Source organism: Lycorma delicatula, chromosome 6 (genome assembly GCF_047948215.1).
Source record: "Lycorma delicatula isolate Av1 chromosome 6, ASM4794821v1, whole genome shotgun sequence".
Taxonomy (NCBI): Eukaryota; Metazoa; Arthropoda; class Insecta; order Hemiptera; family Fulgoridae; genus Lycorma; species Lycorma delicatula.
Window position 1 is genome coordinate 36,225,854 of NC_134460.1, and position 24,969 is coordinate 36,250,822.

Below are 24,969 nucleotides of genomic sequence, written 5' to 3' on the forward strand. Positions count from 1 at the left end.
TAATACTGAGCAGCTATAAATTACAGCTATCAAATATACTCCCAACTATTTATTCAAATTTAATTTTGAAATTATATGGCTCAAAACCTACTTTAAAACTGTAAATCCAATACTAGATCAGCACTTAATCTTCTCTATCTTCAACCTGCCATTCTTGAAACACGTCGTAATAGAAACATAGTGACTAAAGTAAATTAATAATTAGAAAAGTTTGTACACAATTAACCAATACATTTTTTAAGAGATAATAATTACAAAAAAAGACAGGATTTTTAATGTAAAACTGCAATAAAAAAAAATGTCAATAAAAAAAATAATAATACAAGTTATATCTGATCCTCTTCAAAATAATATATTTTTAAAAAAATACTATTATTACAGAATTATAAAATCACTGATAAATGTATAATTATAAAAATATACTTTATTTAGTAAAAGATAATTTATAACTTAATTATAAATAGTAATACATTAATATAAATATAAAATTAACAATTAATTGTACTTTAATTTATTATGATCAAAACAACAATATGTAAATGAATTTTATTTTAACTGCATAATACAATAATATTAAACCATAACTGTTTTCTTGCTTGTGCCTAATTCTGTTTCAATGTCAATACTATTCATTTAACTCATTATTTTCTTCTGTCGTAAAATTTCCTTATCAACAGATAAAATTTAACTACACTAATTTTCAGTTTTCAGCTAAATTATTACATTCTGAACAAACAAAAGAAGTAAGCCACTTGTTGTTGATAATGCCTACATTTAGTTGGTTTGAACATTTGGTTATATTATTTACAATAGTGTTACCGGTGTTAATTGGATTATATTTTGGATTCTGCAAAAATAATAAATTAACTCCAACAGAATATAATATTTATACAGTGAAAACATCAAGTGTAATTCTAATATCACTGTCTCTCATAGCAAGGTAATGGAATTTTTAAAGTTTAATTACATAATACCAGTAATTATACTCTGGACTTAATAATAATAATCATTAATTATATAATTTTTTACTTGTATGCTTTTTATTTGGTTTTGACTACAGGAAAACATTAGAAAACTTAATCTGCAGAGGACATTTCTTTCTTTTTTTTTATATATTTAACCTTTTATTAATAAAAATTTTGATCTGATTTTTTTTCACTTTTTGAGTAGCTATATAATGTAGTGATAAGTTTTGTTATGAATTAAAAAGCTGGGTACCTGATTTTGTAGGGTTCTATTTTTCAACATTTTAAGGTCTCCAGAGTTCAAAAAATGGCAAAAAAGAACATAAGGAATTATTGTTCTATGCAACTGCACCTATTTTACTTAATTTCAAGAACAGAAATTTATAACCCTTGAGTGCTATCTAAATCCAGTTGAACTTTGATAAAAAGATTACTGGAACATTTTTTTAAAAACCAATATACTTTTAAAGTTGTAGTGTAAGATAATTTAAAAAACTTTCCTTCTCATAAATAAAAAAAAATCACATTTTTTTTATTTTTCAACATTTTAAAATAGAATACATAAATAAAAATGGATTATAAATTTTTATTTCTTTTCAAGGAATTATTTTAGGATTTTATTTTATTTTTCAGAGTTGGGGAAAAGTGACTTCAAACAAGTATTTTTTTCTTTTGTTAAAGAAAATAAATTTACTTTTTAAGTAAATTACGAAGTAATTTAATCTTACATAAGAAAAGATTCACCTTAGGAAAAGATTTGGATCCTGCAGAACAAATCACAACCATGATTGTAATAAATTGTGTTTTCAATTTTAAAATTCATCATTTACCTACTTAATTTTCATTTATTTCAGCTGTTCCATAATTACAGTTAGTGTTTTATTTTTTTTATATAAGAAATGTCATGCCATATGTTAATCATAATTTTAATAATTAATAAATTTTAACTGTAAAAAAAACATGTCAATTTTCTATTTTCATAAATACACAAATCATTTATTACAGAATTTTATTTTTCTACCTACTGTATGGTTAAAATATAGGTTGAATTTGACCATTAGTTACCTAATCAATTACATTTATGATACTTGTAATTATCAGACGCACTCTAATTTAGTTATAAATAAACAAAAGAAAAAGTTACTGTAATTTATTTATAAAACAAAAGGTTCTATCTTAAAACCATTTAAGGAAAAGAGATGTTTTATATTGTACCTTGTTTTTTTTTCATTTGATTAAAGAACAGAATGTACAAAAATTTCCTAAAAGAACTTCTATGATCCATTACTTCTTTAAAAACATATAAAAAGGAATATAAAAAATACTGTTTATCAAACTATTAAATATTTACAAAAAAGCATTTCATTGCTTGCTTAAATATTTCTAATTTTTTTCCAATTTCCCTTCAAATGACTGCTTTTAAATTCCATTATTTTAGTTTTTCAGTGGTGCCCAAGTTAGTTTCACTAATAGATTCTATTTTGCAAATTCAATGTTTCATGGAAACAAACACTTATGTTATCTGTCCTATCAACATGAGTTTAAAGTCAATTTGTTCAGAAAATAAATGGCTGCAAGTTAGTATACGTAAATTTTTATTTTCCTCCAAGAAATTCTATTTGTCAAAGGTATGTTTTTATGGAGTAGAAACTACTATGGGACTTTTTTTAACAATTGGAAGGAATTATAACTGCTATAGTACTAGTAGAAGAGTTTCTCCTCCTTCCTTAGAAAAGACATTCTGAAACAATGAGAATTTGTGAAACCTAAAATTTTTATGTTTTTATTTCTCATACGGAATGACGGAATGGAAATTTTGACTTTTAGTCCATGAAATTTTTTTTAGATAGTATTATGAACAAAATAACAGATGAAAGTTACCCACAAGTAACTTCCACAAGCTAAAAAAATGCTGCAAAGAATATTTGTATTTAATTAGGTCGCAAGTATGATGTTTCAATGTGTCCTAATCAATGTTACAATGTGTGTGTTTAAAACAATAGCCATGAGACGGTTTGCAATACTGCCTAGATATGGCAGTTGATGTAATCAACACAGAATATTAAAATATCTCACAACTGTAAGACTACTGTCTGAATCTGGATTTTTTTGGGTCTGTCACAAGAGCTTCTGAAATACTATGCAGTTTTAGTTTATGTAAATAGAGATTGTTTACCTATTTTACATGTTTTGTAATTTTTTAATTTCATTTTTTTAAGTGTCGGGTATTTTGATCCTTTGCCATGTTTTAATGCTGTTTCTCTTTATCCTTTTATTTTTGGCATTTAAAAAAAATGTTTTTTTTTTAAAGATTATTTTTTTTTTGTTTTTAACAAAACAAAAAACCTTTAATTTTTCACCAGTATAGTATAATTCTTTTGTTTACAAAATAAAACTAAAGCTGAAATAAGTAAGGCTAAGTAACAACTGACACATCAGAGTATACTTTAGATCTTTATGGTATCTTAGCTACAACAAAATTATTCAGTAGAAGCAATTTGGACCATAAAGCTGCAGCCTGTGTGACCTATGTAAAACTATTTTCACTAGAGCCAGTGTACTGCAAGTAAATCAGATTTGTTCGATTGTTTGTATCAGCATATTTGGTTTGCAATATAATTTGCTTCCATATGAGATGATGTAGATAGTTAGCTCTTCTCAACTTAGGGGCAATTTTTTCAAAGATAGTGAGATTATTATAAATCTGTAGATTTTATTTGTCTTGTTCTGAAATCTGTGGTATAATTTGTTTATTAATGTTCTGTTGTGTCATTTACTTCTGCTAAATATTTTATTGCATGTAGTTCACCCCAATAGTTTTTATGTGAAAACAGAATAATTCTGTAGTTTTGAATGTCAATTCCTTACACACATCAAAAAATTCCCTTAAACATAACTTAACTGCTTTTTATGAAAAAGACACACATAAACATGATGGATTCCACAATTATAAGACATCAAAACGCACGTGCGCAAGCACGCACATGCTCAAAATCTGTAAAAAACTACCATAGCTTAAATGCTTATTCTCAACCCTTTTAATCACTCAATACAGTATAAATCTAAACCTGGCAATTTTTGGAAACTTATCTTACTGGAATAACTCAAATGGAGCAATTTAAGCTGATTTGAAAATTAACTTTTCATTTTATTAGAAGTGCTTGGTTGTATTATTCCTATTGATCAAAACAAACCTTTCATTAATTGAAGCTAACAGAATACTCAATACTAAAACACAATAATTTTGACAAACACAAGAACCACGTCAAATTTGTTTTTTGGCTATTCAGGACACAGAAGAATAAGTGACGAACCAGTCTAAGCAAGGCTTTTCCAGTAGTGTATATAATTATATGCTAAAGTCTCCTTGCTAAGTTTTTATTTATTTTAATTTATTTTAAAAACTCAAGAGTTTTTAAATGCACTGTGCATTTAAAAACTCTTGAGTTTTTAAATGCACAGTGCAGAATGTACTCAACAAAAATAAATAGTTACAAAGAATTTTATTCCCCTACTGAACTGGCAGTCTTTTTAAAACATTAATCAGTTTATCGGTTTACTCAGTTAAGGGAAGAAGGCAATGAAAAATCATATCTCTTCTCTTTCTTTAGAAAGTCTGGCATGCAATACATATTATGGAGATTTGCTTGCTGTTTTCAAGAATGACTTGCGACTCATGTCAGGTCACACAGAGCCACAAGGTTATTCTATCTACCATACACACAAGAAATCTGGAATAAAATAAATAAAAACATTGGTTTATTTAATTGTATAAAATCACAATAAATGCTTTACAGTCATGTTTCAGGTACTACACTGCTTGAAATACCAAGTGAAATATATGTGTATGGAACGCAATACTATGCTGTAATACTTTCTTATGCAATTGTCACAATTTTTATTCTACAATTTTATTTACCAGTTTTCTATCAATTAGAACTTAATTCACCTTATGAGGTAAATATAAAGTTTGATTATTCTGTGCTAATCTTGTATTTATAAAAATGTTAAATATAAGTAGTATAATAGAAATAAATTTCAATTTTAAAGAATGTTTAGAATTTGTTAAATATGAATTATAGGTAAAGTACAAGTACTACCCAGGCATTTAAGCCATTTGGTAGCTCTTTTTGCAAACTTTGGTTAGGAACAGAAATTTTGCTTTTTACATAACAAATATTTGAAAAGTGCTTGTAAATGAATTTGCCTTCTCATTAAATCAGTAGTTACTTTATAGATTACTATATTCTCACCATTTCAAACAAATCCATTGTGACTGCTGACCTAATTCCCACAATACCTATTCTTAAAGAAAGAATCAAGGACATGGAAAGAAGAAGGTCAATGGGGAGGGGGGAGAGAGTAAAGTAGTGGGGGAAGGGGTAGAAGGTAAATGTGAGAGGGGGATTGGTGTGGTGCGTAGGGGAGGAGGGTGTGGTGAGGGGGAGGTGTGAGTGTGAGAGCAGAGGGGTAGAGGTGGATGTGGATGGGAGGGCAGAAGAAGGAGATAGTGCGGAGGGGTATGGGTGGTGGTTTATGGAGTGGGAAAGGAGGGATTCAAGGGACTGCAAGTTATTCAGGAATTCGTGATAGCTTACTGTCTTGTTGAAGGGAAAAAATATTTATCACTAAAAACCATAAACAATACCATAAATAAATTCATTCTATTCTGGCCTTGGATAAGCCAATAATCCATATTGATCTAGAACTAACTACTCAAGTTCTTTACAAACTGCCACTTTTCAAACCACCACTTACCTTATTCTTCTACTTTTTTCCCTGATTAGGTAATGCAGGAATTTTTAGACAACTCGCTCCATCCATTTCACAGATGATGGGGCAGCCACATCCAAACTTTGGCTGTAGGTTATGCCTGAGATTTTTTCAAAGTTCTGTTCTCAACAGGAAGATACAAAAAAACCTAATCAATGACCCAGGACAAAAATGCCTAACCAATAACTCGTTCCTATTAAATAATTTTACAATTTCACCTAACAATAGTAGTTAAGTCTAAGCCAAAATTCTAGTTCTAAAATTCAGTGGAGTATAGTTTTCCTTTGAACAACAAATAGTAAACATAATATTTACTCTTCACAAATATAAAGTTACTTTAAATAAATTAAAACAGTCATAATTAAGAAAATTTGAGGCAAAAGTGAAATGACAACAAATCAATAACAATCTCATTTATTCTCTATATTATTAATACTTAATCACAAAGAATAAATTTTAAGATTTGAGCAAAAGAAAAAGACTAAAAGGAATAATGGTAAATTTTTGAAAAAACAAAATAATAAAGATAAAGTTAAGAAGAAATAATCTTTACTAGTTAAGGATTAATTAGTGATATTTATTTGATAAACAACCCAATGTTTTTTTTTTAAATATATTTGATAAAATATAATATACAGGCAGATTGTCATCAATACAATTTTTGGTTACAGGAGTTGCTTAAAAAATAAATCAAATCAAATTCAAAATACCTTCAGCTAATCATGATGCCTGTCTAAAACATACAAAAGACTGAATGAACATACAATGATGTGCATAATATGAAATGCATGCAGTATGGAGTCAGTGTTTCATTAATAACTCTTTCTCATACCAAAACCTTTATTAGCTAGATGTTAGATTTTTATGTAAAAAACCTGTATTTATAAAAAAAATAATGTTTTTTTTGTTTTAGTACCTGGAAAGACGGTTCCATTACAGTGTTAGATTATTAACTTCTTTACTTTACTTGACGTCTTTTGTAAGTTGTTTTATTTCTAATTTTTATAATTTATAAAAACTCATAAATATTCTAGAATAATTTTTCGATTATGGACAGTGTATTCAGTTATATCTTTGCCCATGACAGTCAGCAACAAAAATTATTTTAACTTGTCAAATTTGCAGCCATCTTTGTGACTAGTGCTGCTGTTATTGATAGGGTTTTTTTAGTGGATTATGTAAACTTGTATTTAGAACATCATTGAAAAGTTGTTGGATTTGAATTATTTTATTAATTTAATTATGGTCATTGTATGTTTATATATTTATTATATGTATCCATTTAAAAATCAATTTCACCTTTTTATGATGCCTTAACAGACACACATGACTTATCAAGTTTAAAAAATCACATTTAAAAATGCATGAAATGCATTTTCATTTCATTTCAATGCGATTACATGTTTTCAATGCTACCATCATCAGTTAAGAAAATAAAAAAGAATATTTAAAAAATGAAATAATTCATTTCATTTTCAGTCTTCCAGAAAAATTAATAAACTTAATTTAAATAGAAATAACCATTTTATTGATATTATGATTATTGCATTTATTCTACATTAACAATTCAATAACAGGACTAAAAAATCACCCTGTAGCATGTGTATTAAAGTGATTACTTCATTAGTTTCGATTTTTTAACAAAAATATATTTTCCTCAAATATTCATGCCTTTCCTCAATCATATATTTTAAAGCATTGTACATTTTCATTGAATTTTCAATTTTAAACCAACTATATGTTACTTATGTATATATAATACAATATAAAAATTAATGAATTAAAAAAAAATTTACATAAAGGTATTCTCATTTATTCAAGAATGCATTTTTATACGTCACCAAATTTTTGGAGTTTAACTTTACCATCAATTGTAGAAAAAATAATTTAATTTTTAAAATTAAGTTTAAAGTTTTAAAAAATATATTGGTTATCAAATTTTTATATGTAACTAAATTATGTTATCTGTATCTACTGCAAACAATATAGCCACCATGATTAAAATTTTTTCCCATTCACTGCTTTTCTTTCTTTCTTTCTTTTTTTCTTGTTTAGTCTCTGGTAACTACCGTTTAGATAATTCTTCAGAGGATGAATGAGGATGATATGTATGAGTGTAAATGAAGTGTAGTCTTGTACATTCTCAGTTTGACCATTCCTGATATGTGTGGTTAATTGAAAACCCAACCACCAAAGAACACCGGTATCCACGATCTAGTATTCAAATCCGTGTAAAAATAACTGGCTTTACTAGGACACTTGAACGCTGTAACTCTCGACTTCCAAATCATCTGATTTGGGAAGACGCGTTAACCACTAGACCAACCTGGTGGGTTTTCCCATTCACTGCTAATTAAAATAATCTCCTTTATAGTTAACCTGTGTATTTTTAAAACTTTATCTTTGAATTTATTAGTATTATTTACCTGTAAAATTGCAATTTTTTCTACATTATTTATAGTGTTTTTATGAGAGTTACATTTGATATTTTTTTTTTGTTTTTATATGCTATCGTTAGTTAAAAGCTTCTTATAAATGACCTATTGGCTTTTCCTATATACATTTAAACACATTGGTCACACTTAATAAAAATCACAATTTTAGTAATTGTTCACATTTTCAATTGATCTCTAATATTACATATGATTGTTCTGACATATTATGAACAAAAAAAGTGTTTAAAATAAACTGCAAAAATTTAAAATTACCTGTAAACTGCAAATCTCAAGTAAACACATAAATACATTTTCTTTCAGTTCGCCATGTAAAAAAACACTACAGACATTCAGTTCCGTAACAGGCCATTCAAAATTTACACTAACAGGTAACATTAATCTAACTGTATTTCTGGCTTATCAATAACATCCCATGAATCATTTTCAGCTAATGATTTCAACTAAACTTCCATAGCGTCCTGCCACTGCTTAGCAAAAACAACTGATTTTTTAGCTTCTTCATATGATGTTGGTTCTTCAATATTCAATACACTAACAAAGACAGTCTCATAATCATTATATTTAACTAGAAGCTGCAGCTGATCCCTAGGATGAAGCTGTTTCTATCAGTAGGGTTATGTATGTTCATGTTCAGGGAACTTCTTTTTAAACTTTCATCTGCAGTCACATCCTTAATAATGTTTACAATGTATTCAACTTCAGATGTAGGTTCTTCTTTCTTCATGTTGACATTACAATCAAAAAACATAAAAGAACTTATTCGGTTTACAGAGAACAAAAACAACACTACTTTTTAACATTACTGCTTTCATAACTGGAAAATTAACTCTCAGTCCTTTGTTCTTTCACCCTAACCTACAAGAATTTCCTTTTTATTTTCAAGATCAAGCTTCTTTTTCTTCTCTTTGGTATACGCACCCACACTTCTGTATCAAACAGCGGTTTATTATTTTAAAATCAAAACTTTGCTTATTATTTCATAATTCATAAGGTGTTTTACTGTTAACTGTAGCTGCCTCAATGATTGTATGCATTTCTTGTTCAGCACGACCATTCTGCTTGGGATTATAAGAAAAAGTAATTTGATGTTCTCTTCCTTGCCAATTCAGAGGTTTTTTCACATAGTGATTAACAAACGCTTTTCCATTATCTGTTCTTAAGACTTTAATTTTTTGAACCATTTGTTTTTCACATAGTTTCACAAAAAGTTCAAGCTTACCACAAACTTCATGCTTGTGTTTTAAAAAATACACCTGTCTATAATGCAAATAGTCATTTTTCAATAAAAATATATAACAAGAACCACCTTGAGTCAACTTCCACAGGACCACAGACATCAGCATGGATTATGTTTCCAACTTCAGTTGATTGTGAATTACTTCCTTTTAATGAGTTATGATGTTGTTTTCCCTGCACACAGGCTTCACAGAAGAAGGTTTCATTTTTATCTTCACACATAATAGCACTCTGATTTAAAAAGACTTTTCACATGATTAAAATTTTAATGTACCAAACTTTCATGCCACCAGATTAATTAAAGATTTTTTATTTGAGTTCACTATGCCACCATTAACCATACAACACGTTGGTCTACAAAATTCTGGTTGTCCTGCAAAAAGGTTTATTTGAGCGTCTAGCCAACGCACAAACTTAATTTGTTTTCTTGTAAATTAAGTGTGCTTCACAGGCGTATGACTTCAAATAAAAACCATTATCCAGAGCCTTGCCCTAAGAGAAAAGTTTCATCCTTAAATCAGGCACAATTTTCATTTTCATATTCATTATCACTTGTCTATTGACCATTTAATAAAAACAGACCGCAACCAACTGCAGTGATTACTGAACCATCACCTATTCTTACTTGTTTCAGTTCATTAATTAAGCTTTACATACTTGTACTTTCTAAACATATTTAGATCATGCACTACTATCAAGATACTATTCTGTATCCAAATTCACCTCAGAAACTTCAATTAAGGCCAATCTTTCATTTGAATCATTTACATTTTGTTTATTTGCCTCTGACAATTTCTTTTGACGAAACCAACAATCTTTTACACAATATATTTAGTTTTCATAAAACCTGAATAATTTTTACACCGATTCTTTTTATGTCCAACCTTTCTACAAGAAAAACTTTTGAGACTAAATTTATTTACATGTTTAGCAGTTAACACCACAGTATCTTCACTAGATTTCAAATGCTCTTCTTCAATCAATAATCTAGTTGTTAAATTATTTAGAGTTTGCTGATTTTCACCCACTGATTTCCAGGCAAAAAAAATGATCAAAGATGAAATTATTTTTGTAATAACCAGATTACAAAAAGATCAGATTTCAGGTATTTCTTCCTTATTGCTTAAGAGAAACAGTTAAATTTTAAATTTTTGATAGAAAGTCCATAACACCATTTTCAGACTTCAAATTAAAAAATTGTAGCTGTAATAAATGAATATTCATACTTAATTGATGCTCATATATTGTTTTCTGTTTAGTCCAAATTTCATTTGCAGTCTTGCACATTAGAATGTGCGACTAAGGCCTGGATTCCACGCACATTAATAACACTTCCTGTGCACGTACATTATAAATTTCATACTTTTTCAATTCTGCAGCTTTCAAAACATCTGGTTTCTGTATATCTCCATTGGTAATAACAAAGAGATCTTTAGCTATCAATACTACTCTCATCTGGAATTTCCAAATATTCCAGTTATTTTAATTTAACTTCATAAACTGCTGTGATTCCATATTTACCCACATGGTCACAACTAAACAAAATTTTCATGACCTCTGTACCTTTGTTCACAGTTACATATCTGGGCCCATAACTTGTTGCAGAGTGCTTTAATAAATATTAATAAATACACATATTGATGACCAGCAGTTTACTTCTAAAAGTAGTTTTAATAACTCAAACTCTAACAAAAACTCCCATATACTGCACATATTCTCTTTCAGTGTTAATACACTACTGTTAATATGGGCCTCACTCGCTATCGATTGACACAAAGCCCATATTACTGTTACAATTTGGTCGCTGAAATTCAGTTAATGAAATAACCTTAGGAATAGCCTGAGCTATTGTTATAGATTGTTACAATAGCAATAGGTTATTGTAATGTCACAGACTTGAAGAAAATAATTTTGTATAACAATATGCTAGCATCTAGTTATCTTGATAATTTAGTTAAACAATCATTTCACAAATCATATAAATTAAAGAATGGGCAAGGAATAACTTCTTTTAAGGAGACCTGCACCTTTTCTCAAGTAGTTCTTTAATAAATCAAGGAAAAGCAATTTCTTACACCACATATTTGCGTACGTCAATGCCAAAATAAGTGATCTGTTACAGGCTGATCCCATTCTGAATATTCTGATTTCCTAAGGGATTATATGTGGGATGAATGTATATTACCTAAAGGAATGCATACTATGCCCAGATGATAATTAATTTTTTTGAAGCATTTCCAATCAGATTCTCAAAACCAGGAAAAGTAGAATATATAAATAAATGAATCACTAAAAAAGAAACGGAAATCCAATAAGAAAACCAAGTCGACAACTACTATTATCTGAAACTTGTAACAGAATAAGTTTGGAAAGAAGACAACTGAGGGAAAGAACTGACTTCTCAGCACAATTTTTAGTAATTCATTAATACATTTATTTCTCAATACATAGAAATCTCTAAAAAAAATTCAAGTTAGTGATAACTTTTATAAAATATCATGTAAACGAATTTAAAATAATAATGAAGACAATGAACCTATTCCAGTGTTAAAAAGGAATGAACATAAAATGATTTTACAAATTGAATAACAACTCTAAAACAGTTTAAGATTTAGATCTGATATCTTTAACGTATGATAAACTAAAAATTTATTTTTACTTTATTTAAAAAGTATTTATTAAAAATTTCATAGTTATATGTGCAGTACGTTTTTAATGGCAAGCCATCAAAGTCAAGTCAAGAGACAGCCACTCAGAAAATAGAGTATTTTCATTTTCACCACATAACGTACTTTAAATAGTAAAAGTTACTATCTGACACCATTAAACAATGAACAAAATTATTTAAACAGTGATGAGACTTGTTTTGATACAAAGCTGAATAGTTCTTATTTTATTAAGATCAAACTCCAGTAAATATAATTTCTCCACCAATAGTGGTTATTATTATTGTTTGATGAAATAACACAGAAACTTAGAAGTTTTTACATGGAATATGGAAATGGAATTTTGTATCGTATGAAAAATATCATGCCTGACAGAATTTGAATCCCGGATCTCAGGATGAAAAGCGAAGATCCTATCACTCCGTCATGGAGATTGGCTAATTAAGTTCTTGAGTTTATAAATTAAATATAGCCTATATCTCTGAAAATAACCCTACAAATTCTTTGAAAAAATTTAAGAAACAACTTACTTTCTTAATATACAGAATTATACTACTACTAGAAGGTTCTCTAAGCACCATTATGCAACTCCTTTATAAGTGCTGTTATTAAGTGGCATGTGAATAATGATGTCCATCTTGAAACAGACAACAATATTATACTTGATCTATGATGTATTAGTTCATTTAATTCATTGTTATTTTTTCCAAATTTAATATGCATTTCAGATTGTACAAGTGTGGCCACGGCTTTTATCCACTAAGAGTAAAATTTGCATGTTTTAATTAGATCTTTATATAACTATTCTGTTTCTATTAGGTTAATTTTAAAGTTTTGTTCTATTGCTCTGAACAGTGAATGGATAACACAACTGGGTCAATCTATTTGAAGTGACCCAAGGGTGGTTGCTTGACCAATTCAAAAAAAAATTGAAACTTACCCAATTGTTTCCTACATATCTCAGGACATTAAAACTATTTTTTTAAGCAGTTTATCTGTGGCGGCAATTTTTGCTAAATGCGCACACCTATTTTTCTGATTGTAAGGGTTTATGGAAAAAATCATAACTAAAAAAACTATTGTTCCTGGAAGGATGAAACAAAAAGCAATTTATTCATATTTTCTCAACGTAAAAGATTGGTCCATCAATCTTAGATAGGTAAATTGAAGAGAGATAGAAAATTAATAATAAAGTTGAACATGAAAAACAGTGAAATTTCACTTTTGGTAATTCTTTTCAATAGACAGGGATGGCATGCACAGTTTGAATGATTTTTTTATATGTAGGTATATGTTAGTAGTTCTAACATAAATAATTTTAATTGTGATATACTTACCCCTACTGTTATGAATTTTTGAAAACTAACTTTTTTTTAAATGCAAATTTTGGCTTCCAATAACTCTGATTGGGCTGGTGATAAAAATCTCAAATTTGCACAACCTACAGTGTTTTTGTATGTGTTTATGGCAAGTAAAAAGGTTTCTTGTGTATTATACTAATAAAAATGTAACAACCTCTCAAAAATCATGAAAAACGTGTTAAAAGCAATACCAATTTGACTCACTAAATAAGTGCTCCAAGGGAATTTATTGTCTTCTTTGCACTTTACATTTTTTTATATATTTTTTGTATTTAGCCAATTGTATATTATGTAGTTTCCTGCCCTAATTAAGATTCAATATTAAATTTCTTTACAGCATTAATTAAGATAATAAAAATTGAAACTGAATGTGAAATTTAGAAAAAAATTAATTATTAATAAACTCCATATAAAAATATTATAAACATGGCAATAATATTTCAAATTTTACTTTTTATATGAATATCCGCAACTTTGTAATTTATTGGATACAGCATTAATAAAATGAGTAAATTATTAATTTAAAAATAAGAAGTACTTATTTAGCAACACTTTAAGTAGCGTTCCCAGTTTTGCAATAATGCATCATTATCACATATAATGTTAAATGAATCACATATTGGTAAGCTGTAACAGTCATTTCAACAAGATTCAGTCATTCACACCATACTTGACAACTCAGACAATTTTGCTAAAAGAATGATTTTGCCAAGTAGATAAAAAACTCATTGTATTTAAATAATTACTGAAAAACCTTTTTTTTGTACTTATCCATAACAAACGAGTGTATAATTTCCCCCACCTAATTGTATTGGACAATTACTTACAGTTATACTCATATTAGTTATATAATTAACAAACTTGATTTGTGATATTTAAGTATGTTATTAGTCGACTGATGACAGCCAGAGATCTCTATGAAAGCATAATCTGTGGTATATGATGTAACAAGGGAACTCTGCTAAATGAAAATCGAAATGGTGCCTAACTGTTCTGCTGTGCAGTATATTATAGCACTTTAAACTACCCACAACTTTTTCCATGTTTTGTGTACGAGCATCATACTCTGGCAGAATCGAAATAGTTATTTTATCTAAGTTTAATATGATTAAACCACTGGGTTGGTCTAATGTGAACTTATCATAAATCAGCTGATTTCAAAGTTGGGAGTTCTAAGTTCAAATCCTAGTAAAGGCAGTTACTTTTATATGTATTTGAATACTAAATTGTGGATACCAGTGTTCTTTGGTGGTTGGGTTTCAATTAACCACATATTTCGGGAATGGTCTACCTGAGACTGTACAAGACTACACTTTATTTACATTCATACATATCACTCTCAATCATCCATCGTCTGAAATAATAACTTATGGTGGTTTTGGAGGCTAAACAGAAACAGAAAAAGTCTAATATGATTAGAATCCAGCTTTTTCAAGTCTGCAATACACTTCCGGTGAATTGTAATAAACGACACACTTTCTTGATAATGATTTTGATGGTATACATTATTGTGCTAAGGATCAGTCATTATTAATTTAGAAGGACTCTTTCATCAATATGCAAATTTTACCCAGTTTTTACTAAATTAAAAGCACATGTCATAATTCATTGAGAGGCTGTAGACATAGAGGTTATAAGTATTAAATCACTACATTCACAGACAGGATATAAAATTTACAACTACCTTGATAACATACATATAACTTTTTCTGTACCATCTGTCAAACTTACCTTTCATTGTATTCCCTTAACTTCAAGTGATCTCATCAAATGATATTTTTTTATTTTGTTTAATTAAATATTCCCTTATTAAAGTCAAAATAAAACTGCTGCATAACACATAAATCTATATTCTATTTTTGCAGTCTTGCTCAGAATGAACTGAATCTACTATATTTCAATTAACATTTTTTTATTAAATAAAATTCAAAATGGAAACAATCACAAAAAGTGTTATTTAAAAAAAAACGAAAAAGTGAATAATGTACACTACAACAATGACTGATAATATGTTAACAATCTATTTGAGGAATAAAACACACTGTCAAATTATTGAATTTGATGTGACAAAAGCATTGCATTTGCCATAAATTTTGCCTAAGATACCAGCATGAATCTTAGCAATGACAGATAGGCAAGGTATTAAATAGAGATCAATAAAATATTTTCCAATAATAAGACTGTCAGGGCAGGTTTAAACTGAAATACAGAAAACATTGCTAAACCCATTCGTAATTTAAAACTTATTAATAATTCTACTAGATTTTATTTTTGAAACATTAGGATTTATAGAATTGTACAAATTCCACGAGAACAAATAATAAAACATTACAAAGAATATAAAACACATTATTATAATAAGCAAATACTTACTATTGTATTCCATCTGCTCTAAAAGATCTACTAATATACACTGTTGCTGCTTAGGATAATGCATGAATTCAACTTGAAGAATATTTTGGGCAACAAATTTTCCTTTAGGCATAATCTTTCTCAACACCGAATTCTTTCATATATTTCATGGCAGCATATATAAATTCCACATGTCCTCTTTTATGGGTCTCCCTAACCCTGAAATGATTCAATAATTCTAAATAAGTTTCTTTTGATTTGTCTTCAGTTCTTTCAAAACGGTTAGGAGCCGATAGTTTTTCATCATCTCTCTTAGAAGAGAAATTCTTATTGAATGTATGAAAGCACGTCCTATTATTAAAAATTACTTTTCTATGTAATCCATCACAAACGTTTAAAAAACCAGTAATTTTTTTTAAACTAAGTCTAAAAATTGCTCGTGACATTATTAGTAGCCGTTAAATAAGAATTACCGGTCAACATAAATTAGGATACTTGAAAAATCACATGTTATTTATAAATCATTTTATAAACTATATACATTACAAAAAAAGATATTTAAAGACAAAAATCATACACAACGCTGAAACAATATTATTTACAGTAATTATTTTTTACATCTAGGGATATGGCTCTCCCTCACATTATTTACAATACTAGAAAATTAACCTGAAAATTTCGATCATTTGAATTGACGATCGACTGCTATCTAGTAATGGGAAGAATCGTGAACGAGTCGTTCCTTCGATTCGACTCTTTATACTGAACGAAAGAATCGAGAATCGGTTTGCAGAAGAAACAGATTCTTTCTACGATTCTTAACAATGAAATGGAAAGGCGACGGGAAACCAAATCTTTCTCAATTACGAAAAGATTCTATTCGATTCATAGCAATGAGTTATGTATCATTAATGCTATAAAAGAAATGTAGTCTCTTAATCTTTTTTGATATCAGTATCATTTTGTTAAAAACAATTTTATCTACATTACAGAAATTTTGTTGATATGAACTAGATCTTTCAGCTTACTTGAAAGCCATCATCAGGAGATAATATTATTTTATTAAAGTTTAAAATATTTAAAAGATCACAGTTAAAATTTAAAACAGTCATAACTGTGTGGTCCTACCACTATACTGAAGGAAGATACATGTACTCTGGTGGATTATTCCTGTATTCCATGTTCTCTACATCAGTATTCCTTCGCTATACTGGTAAGACCATACAGTCATTACTTTTACATGTGAGCTTTTAAATTTTTAATTTTAATTAAATAATTTTATCTCCTGATGATGGCTTTCAAGTAAGCAGAGAGATCATGCATTGATTTCAACGTGCTGGTAAGATGGGTTTCATTAATTGTTTATTTATTTAGAATATCTGTAGTACCATATTTGAGAAATTTCTTGGCCAACTTTTTTTGTTGAATCATATCATTCACAATATATATATTTTCCTCTTTTAATAAAACTAGTATAATGACCTTCACAAATCGATATAAATTCATATAAATCTTCACAAATCATGATATAGTATTACATTGATTTTTATAAGTATTAATGTTGTGTATATTTTAAAACGTAATTTATACAGAATGCTTTTGGTGACATAAACATGTACATTATAAATTCACTTGCATTAAATTGAACTTTACAAATATTTTCATTTTAATTAAAATAGCTTACAAAATGCAGATATTTCTGTCTTTTGGGTTTGGTTTAAATACATTTATTATCCCCAATCAATTTTGTTTAATATTACAGAATAAAACACATTAGGGCCTGTAAAGGTTGAACTACAGGTATAATCTATATGAACCTGGTTTACTCATTATATTTGTTAGAGTAATTATTGATAAATGATTAGAAAATTGAAAATTATCAGTAACAATTTTAGTAAAAGTTATTTTAACTTATATCCCTCTACAAATCTCTAGACCTTGCCGGTGGTGAGGAAGCTTGAGTGCTCAGCGATACAGAATAGCTGGACCAAAGGTGCAACCATATCGAAGAGGCATCTGTTGAGAGCCAGACTAAGGAATGATTCCTGAAAGAGGGCAGCAGCTCTTTCAGTAGTTGTTAAGGGCGTAGGTAAAGACGACATAAACGGCCATATTGTCATCACTCAATCTTCAGAGTACTGCGCAGTTGAAAGCAATAGAAAACTACAGCTGCTTTTCCAAAAAAATGTAAGTCTGCATTTTCATAACAAAGATGAAAGTGCCTTGCTTGGTAAAATATTCCAGAGATAAACTATTTTAATAAGAATAATTTTAAATAGAATTCTGTACAGAAGAATTGAGAGAAGAGTGGAAGAAGTGTTAGGAGAAGACAGATTTTGGTTTCAAGAAAAGTATAGGCATAAGAGAAGCAATTTTAGGGCTCAGATTAATAGTAAAAGGAAGATTAAGGAAAAACAAACATACTTTGTATTTATAGACATAGAAAAAACATTCAATAACGTAAACTGGAATAAAATGTTCACCATTTAAAAAAAATTAAGGTTCAAGTACAGAGATAGAAGAAAAATTGCTACCATTTATAGGCATTAAACAACAGTAATAATTGAAGAACGTAAGAAAGAAGCCGTAATAAAAAAGGGAGTCCGACAAGGATGTTCCCAATCCCCGTTACTTTTTAATGTTTACATAGAACTAACAGAACAATTTAGATCTGGAGTAACAGTACAAGGTGAAAAGATAAAGATGCTACGATTTACTGATGATATAGTAACTCTAACAGACAGTAAAAAAGGATTTAGAAGAAACAAAGAATGACATGGATGAAGTCATATGCAAGAAAATAAACAAGAAAAAACGCAAGTAATGAAATTTAGTAGAATCAAAGTAGATGGACCGCTGAATATAAAAATAGGAAGAGAAAAGATCATGGAGATAGAAGAAGTTTGTTATTTGTAAAATAGAATTACTAAATATGGACGAAGCAGGAGTAATATAAAATGCAAAATAGCACTGGCAAAATGAGCTTTCAGCCAGTAAATTAATCTGTTTACATCAAAACTTAATTTAAACATCAGGAAGACATTTTCAAAGAATATGTTTGGAGCGTAGCCTTATTTGGAAGTGAACTTGGATGATCAGAAAAGAAAAGTTTAGAAACTTTTGAAATGCAGTACTATAGGAGAATGTTAAAAATCAGATGGATGGATAGACGGAAGCGACAAATGAAGAGAAGTTGTGGCAAATTGATGAAGAAAGAAGCATTTGGAAAAATATAGTTAAAAGAAGAGACAGACTTTTAGGCCATATATTAAACATTCTAGAACAGTCGCTTTAATATTGGAGGGACAGGTAGAAGGGAAACATTGAGCAGGCAGGCAACATTTGGAATATGTAAAACAAATTATTAGGGATGCAGGATGTAGGGGGTATACCGAAGTGAAACGACTGGCACTAGATAAATAATCTTATTAGATAGATAATCAAACCAATCAAACGATTGAAGACAAAAAAAAATTTTATTAAAACAACTCGGTCATTAATCTTTCATGCGGTTGTACTGTACTGTAAGTGCAATGGCAATGTCAAACAAATTTGTTTGTTTGGTGTTCTCACAACAGTGTTGAAATGAGTAAAGCTCTGCCCTCCCTCCATTTACTTTTAGATGTAGTTTGCAATGAAGATAAGTTTTAAATATTTGCACTATATTATATTTTATTTGAGTACCTACTCAAATAGAAAGATGATAAATAAAAATAAATAAAGGTGTACAAGGTGAAGATAAATAAATAGACTTAAATAATTACCTGTATGTTTTTATAACATGTTCATTATTATTATTATTAAATATTTTCAAACAAATTTGTGTTGCAATTAAACAAATATTGTTTGATATTCTGATTAAATTATAATATGAACACAAAAAAATTTAAGCATAAACCATGGAAGCAAAATGAACTGTTCTGGCATTTGCCTTACAACCAAGGGAAACCATGGTAAAACCTTGGTCAGAACATCAAAAATATTTTAAAACATTCACCTTTACAAAAAAATAAACGTTACAATCAGAAATAATTATAAGTTCTTCCAATTATATTGCATTCTGAAATGACATCAGTTAAAGAAAACTGTCTTTTTTTTAACATATTCTTGTCAAGAAGGAGTTTACACATTCATGATTATAAATATAAATAAGAACAAACCCTTGTTTTGTTATACAAGAAATTAAGTTTCATTACCTTAACATATTATTTGTTGGGCAACATGAAAGTTTTTCTTCATAATATTTGTAATTAACACTTTAAATATTTTTAGTTTCTTTTGTAAAAGAATTAACAATTAATGTAATTACATAAATAAATAGTATAAAAATTAATAAAAGTAAGTTAATAATAGTTTTTCAGTAATAAAGTATTTCTTAATATAAATTTAACACACAACAAAATCAGAAAGAAATTAACCAAATAAATATAAAAAAGTATTGTTCCTGCAATAATAATTAATAATATTACTTTCAATGGAGAAAGAAAGATTAATTTTATATAATATAAAACTAAGTATTATAATCTTAATGAAAGATTTCTCCACAATATTTCCAAATAAGGATTTATAACATTATAATACATTTAATAATGAAACAAAATATAAATTAAGATATTTTTTCTTTTTACTAGAAACACTGACTTTCTGTATTAATTTTAATAATTATTTACCAATAATTTTATGTTTAAATAATTTCCTAATGTTGTTGTATACAATTATGTAATTTTCAATATATCAAAAACAGTATTCGAAAGAATCAATATTTTCAAATATTAATAATATTACTGTATTATGACTCACTCGAATTTACACAGTATTCTTAAATTAATGCATCTTCTTAAGTTAGTTATTTTGTAAATTAATAAAAGTAAGTAATTAATAAAAGTAAATTAATAAATTAATAAAAGTTTTTATATTGTAAACGCTTGTAAACAGCGTTTTAGTTAATCATTAAGATCTTTGATATTTACAGACTGATGAAGGTAACAAAAATAATCATAATTTGATGAAGTTTACAACTGTGATAGGGAACAACTTAACAGATAAATCATGATGATCCCACATTTGATGAAATCTGCAAAAATATATTAATAGGCATTTAAATACCTGCGTTACAAAAATAAATAAACCTAATGTATAATGTATCCATCATTTCCCTAAGAAATGGAGCGGTCATGGAGGTTCATATTCCTGGCCACCAAGATCACCTGATCTAAAACCTTTTAGATCTTTTTGCGTCTGGGGATGGGTGAAAAATATTGTACAAAAAACAAAAATACATTCTCGTGAGGAATTAATTGTTCGCATTATGGATGCTGCTGACATACTGCTGTTTTGTTCGATTTATCTTGCACAATTTTGTTCAGAATTAAATTCTCTACAAGTTTTATTTAAAGGTTTTAGGTGTTTATTACCCATTTAACAAAGTTATTGTACATCAAACATAAAAACGGGTTTTTTACTGTAATTCATTGATTTTCATCACAGATTACTTAAAAACTACTGTAGATACAGTTTTGGTAGGTATTGTATTCAATTTTTAAGGTAAAAATCCATAGCAATCACTAATTCTGCCCCCTAATTAATGCTGAAAAAATTTCAGAATGACCTCTTTCACCGAGGTTGCTGAAATCTTGAGAGAAATCTGTCATTAGCCGTTACTCACAAACGAAGCATTTAAGGGTGTATGTTTATTTGAACTTTTTCCATTAATTTCACATGTGGAATATGTTACAAAAATCCTGGTTGAACTTTGTTATACACTCTGTATATAACTTGATTTCAATTTCTTTTTATACAGTTTTGCTAACAGGAATCACAGTCAGGGATTACTTCAGAGGATGATACGTATGAGTGTAAATGAAGTGTAGTCTAGTACAGTTTTAGGTCGACCATTTCTGAGATGTGTGGGTAATTGAAACCCAACCACCAAAGAACATCGTTATCCACGGTACCGATACCGGTACAGACACCGATTCAGATACCGGTATCGTTACCGATAACAGTATCGATAACGGTACCGTTATCTGGTTAGCGTTGATAACGGTATCCAGATAACAGTAAATCTGGATACCGTATCAACGGTATTTTTTATACCGTTTTTCTAATATTCAAATCTGTGTTAAAGTAACTGCCTTTACTAGGATTTGAATGTTGGAAAACTCGCGGCTTCGAAATCAGCTGATTTGTGAAGACGCGCGTTCGCCACTAGACCAACCCAGGGGGTGTAATATCAATTTCAAAAAAAAATAAAAATGATGTATTTAAAGTTCTATTACGTTTTAAGTTAAATATTTCAAAAAAATTAAATTTTATAAACAATAGCGATTCTACTAAAATAATAAACCCCAAATAAATATCTTAGACAAGTTGGCTATAGTTTAAAACGTGAAAACTGCCGGCCAGAATATATGTGTAGGAGCAACCGTTCTTTTTCTTTTAGAGCTAAAGAACAATAATAGTATAAAGAAAAATTGTTTCGATAAATCCAATCATGCTAATCACATTTTATAGAATGAACATAAATACAGATAATTATTATAAAAATAATTACAAATAATTTTATTAAAATATTAGATTTTTCCACAGATTATTATAAAACAAGCAATATCCAAAAATTTTATACATATTGTAATAATAATAAATTAATAAAGCAGCATATCAGATTTGAAGATGATTTTCTATTTAAATTAATAATTATCACGATGCCTAACTTATTTCCCTCCAACAAGGAAGACTGTTGTTAGGTTATTAATAGTTAATAAATTTTATTTACGTTTTTAATTTTTTAAAAGTACAAAAAAATTACTCTTGAGGATTGTCAAATGGCCTAAAGCCCTAGGGATAAAATATAAATTGTTGGTAAGGTTGATTTTTTTTTAATATTATAACGAATTATTTAACCTAACTTGCGACTTTATTCTGATCGGAACAAATTACAAAATTTGAAAAAAATTATAACATTTTCAGAGACATGAAATGATATTAATGTAAATACATTAATAATAAAATATTAGTATAAAATAATTAACAGTTAAGAAATCGTTCCTGAAAATCATTTCGAACATATACACTTATATCTGTACATGTTGAAGTGCTTGCAGGTAAATCATATGTTAGTCTTTTTTTTTAATTCATCAACAGAACAATATATTATCTTTAAAACTAAATCTTTTAATTGTAAAATAAGCCAATGGTTAACTGATTATACAGTGTCCCTTTTCATAAAGTATGCCTCTGTATTGATCTGAAAGCACTTCTTTTGTCCTAAAAGATTATGTTTTTAAAAAGCCCACAAATTGGAGTTTACACATTATATGAGAAAATATTTAGGCATGAAAGTAATCGATAATGATTACTAGCTTAGTGTTTTTATAAAGATGCTTCAGAGTAAAACTACTCCATTTTGGTAAACAAAATATCAGTTTTATCATCCCACAAGAATTTATTAAATAAAAAACCCAGAGGTTATCTTTTGTGGACAACAAAGATACTATCAATATCATTAATGGGATTTTTGGTCACACAATCTGCAATATTATGTCTACCCGAGAAGCACAATGTTTTATCCATATTTTAAGTTACATTGTTACAATCCATCCAGTGAAAATGTTTTTAAACTGCAACTGTTAAGTTTCAATCCATTTTTATTTATTATCCTTAGAAATAGATACAGTTGTGTCATCTGTGAAAAGAGTTGGAATGAACGGCTAAAGATTTTAAGGCAGATCATTAATAAACATAAGAAAGCAAAAACGTTTCCCTGAGGCCCTCCTCATTGTACATCTTGAAGTGAGGACCTAAATTTACAGGTGTGTTCTTGTCAAATGATAAAATTTCTATTACTTGTTCAGAATTTGTAATGTACGACTTGAAAAGTTTCTTTTCAGATACCGATACCACAGCTACTAAGTTGTTTTATCGGTATAAATAAATGTTTTACAAATATTTCATAAAATTGAAAATTAAATTTTTTTATTTTAAAGAATTTAAAATATTTTCCAAAAACTGGTTAATGGCTACGGCTTGGTAGACGTGTTTGCTAATGGAAATATAAAAATTAGATTACCTTATCAATATTATAGTGCACTTGCTATTAAGCTGTCTTGTCAGTGCACTGCACAATAATATCTATAAGAATAAACATTGCAATATAAGTATACACTTTCTTTTATTTATCATGCATTTGAGTAAGATATTTTAAGTACGTTATAATAAGCATTACTCTGATTGAGTAGCATTTGGGTAGGTAATGCAGAACATACTTTAAGAATCAATTCAGTGTATGAAAAACAATAAAAGTACATTTATTGCCATCAAAAGTTCCATCTATCTATATTATCTGTTCTATTATTGTTTTTTTTTAAATCTATTTCTCAGTAAGTTTTGCGGTATCTTGATAATATTTGATATACTTATTAAATTTTCTGATGAACTAGTAATTGTGTGACATAAAGCTTCATTTTGTAATAAATTAAGCTCTAAAAAGAGAGAATAACTACAGTGGAATTAAATTAAATTGTAAAATGGAATTATTGTTTGCAATAGGTATTGTATTGTAATTTACATATAAATTTATAGTAAAAATATTTTAAAAGTTACAACCACCACATCCTTGTTTTTTTTTCTGTTTTTGTTTTCTTTTTGTTCACAAAAGTTATTTGAAGGTAAAATGAAAAATAATAAATTTGTAAAGTGAACAATTTAAAATACTACTAAGAACAAAGTAATGCTACTTAATAACAGAATGATCTCTGAAACAAATGTTAGATTTGAAGGTGTAATAAATCATGAAAGTGTATTTTATATGATACTGCTGAGAATAGATTGGAAGAGACAAATTATGTCGATGGTAGGCTACATCGAAAGCAGGTGGAAGGTGAGTTCATTTTTTTTTAGAAATTATGGTTTGATAACAGAAACTTTTCCACCAACTGTACTTCTCCTGAACAACATTGCAAAATGACAAAAGTTTGATTTAAAATACAATTTTTCTTTACTAGTCAATAAATAAACTGCCATGATTACATTAATTTTCAATGATTATCTCTTCATCTCATATGTACTATTAAATTATATTTTTTAGTTTAACTGTTATGAATTTTATTATCACAAAATGACATCATTTATTAAAATATAATTTTAAGTTAAGGCAGAGTAA

At 28.2% G+C, this 24,969-nt stretch overlaps 1 protein-coding gene across 1 annotated transcript in view; it reads left to right on the forward strand.

Annotated features, from left to right (window-relative positions):
• LOC142326498 (sodium-coupled monocarboxylate transporter 1-like) overlaps positions 1-24,969 on the forward strand; it is a 52,292-nt gene that overhangs the window by 12,082 nt on the left and 15,241 nt on the right. Inside the window, exons 2-4 of the mRNA XM_075369079.1 lie at positions 705-940; positions 4,763-4,922; positions 6,652-6,717. Of these exons, the coding sequence (XP_075225194.1) occupies positions 765-940; positions 4,763-4,922; positions 6,652-6,717 (402 nt within the window). The 5' untranslated portion in view covers positions 705-764. The remainder of the gene's footprint in view (positions 1-704; positions 941-4,762; positions 4,923-6,651; positions 6,718-24,969) is intronic.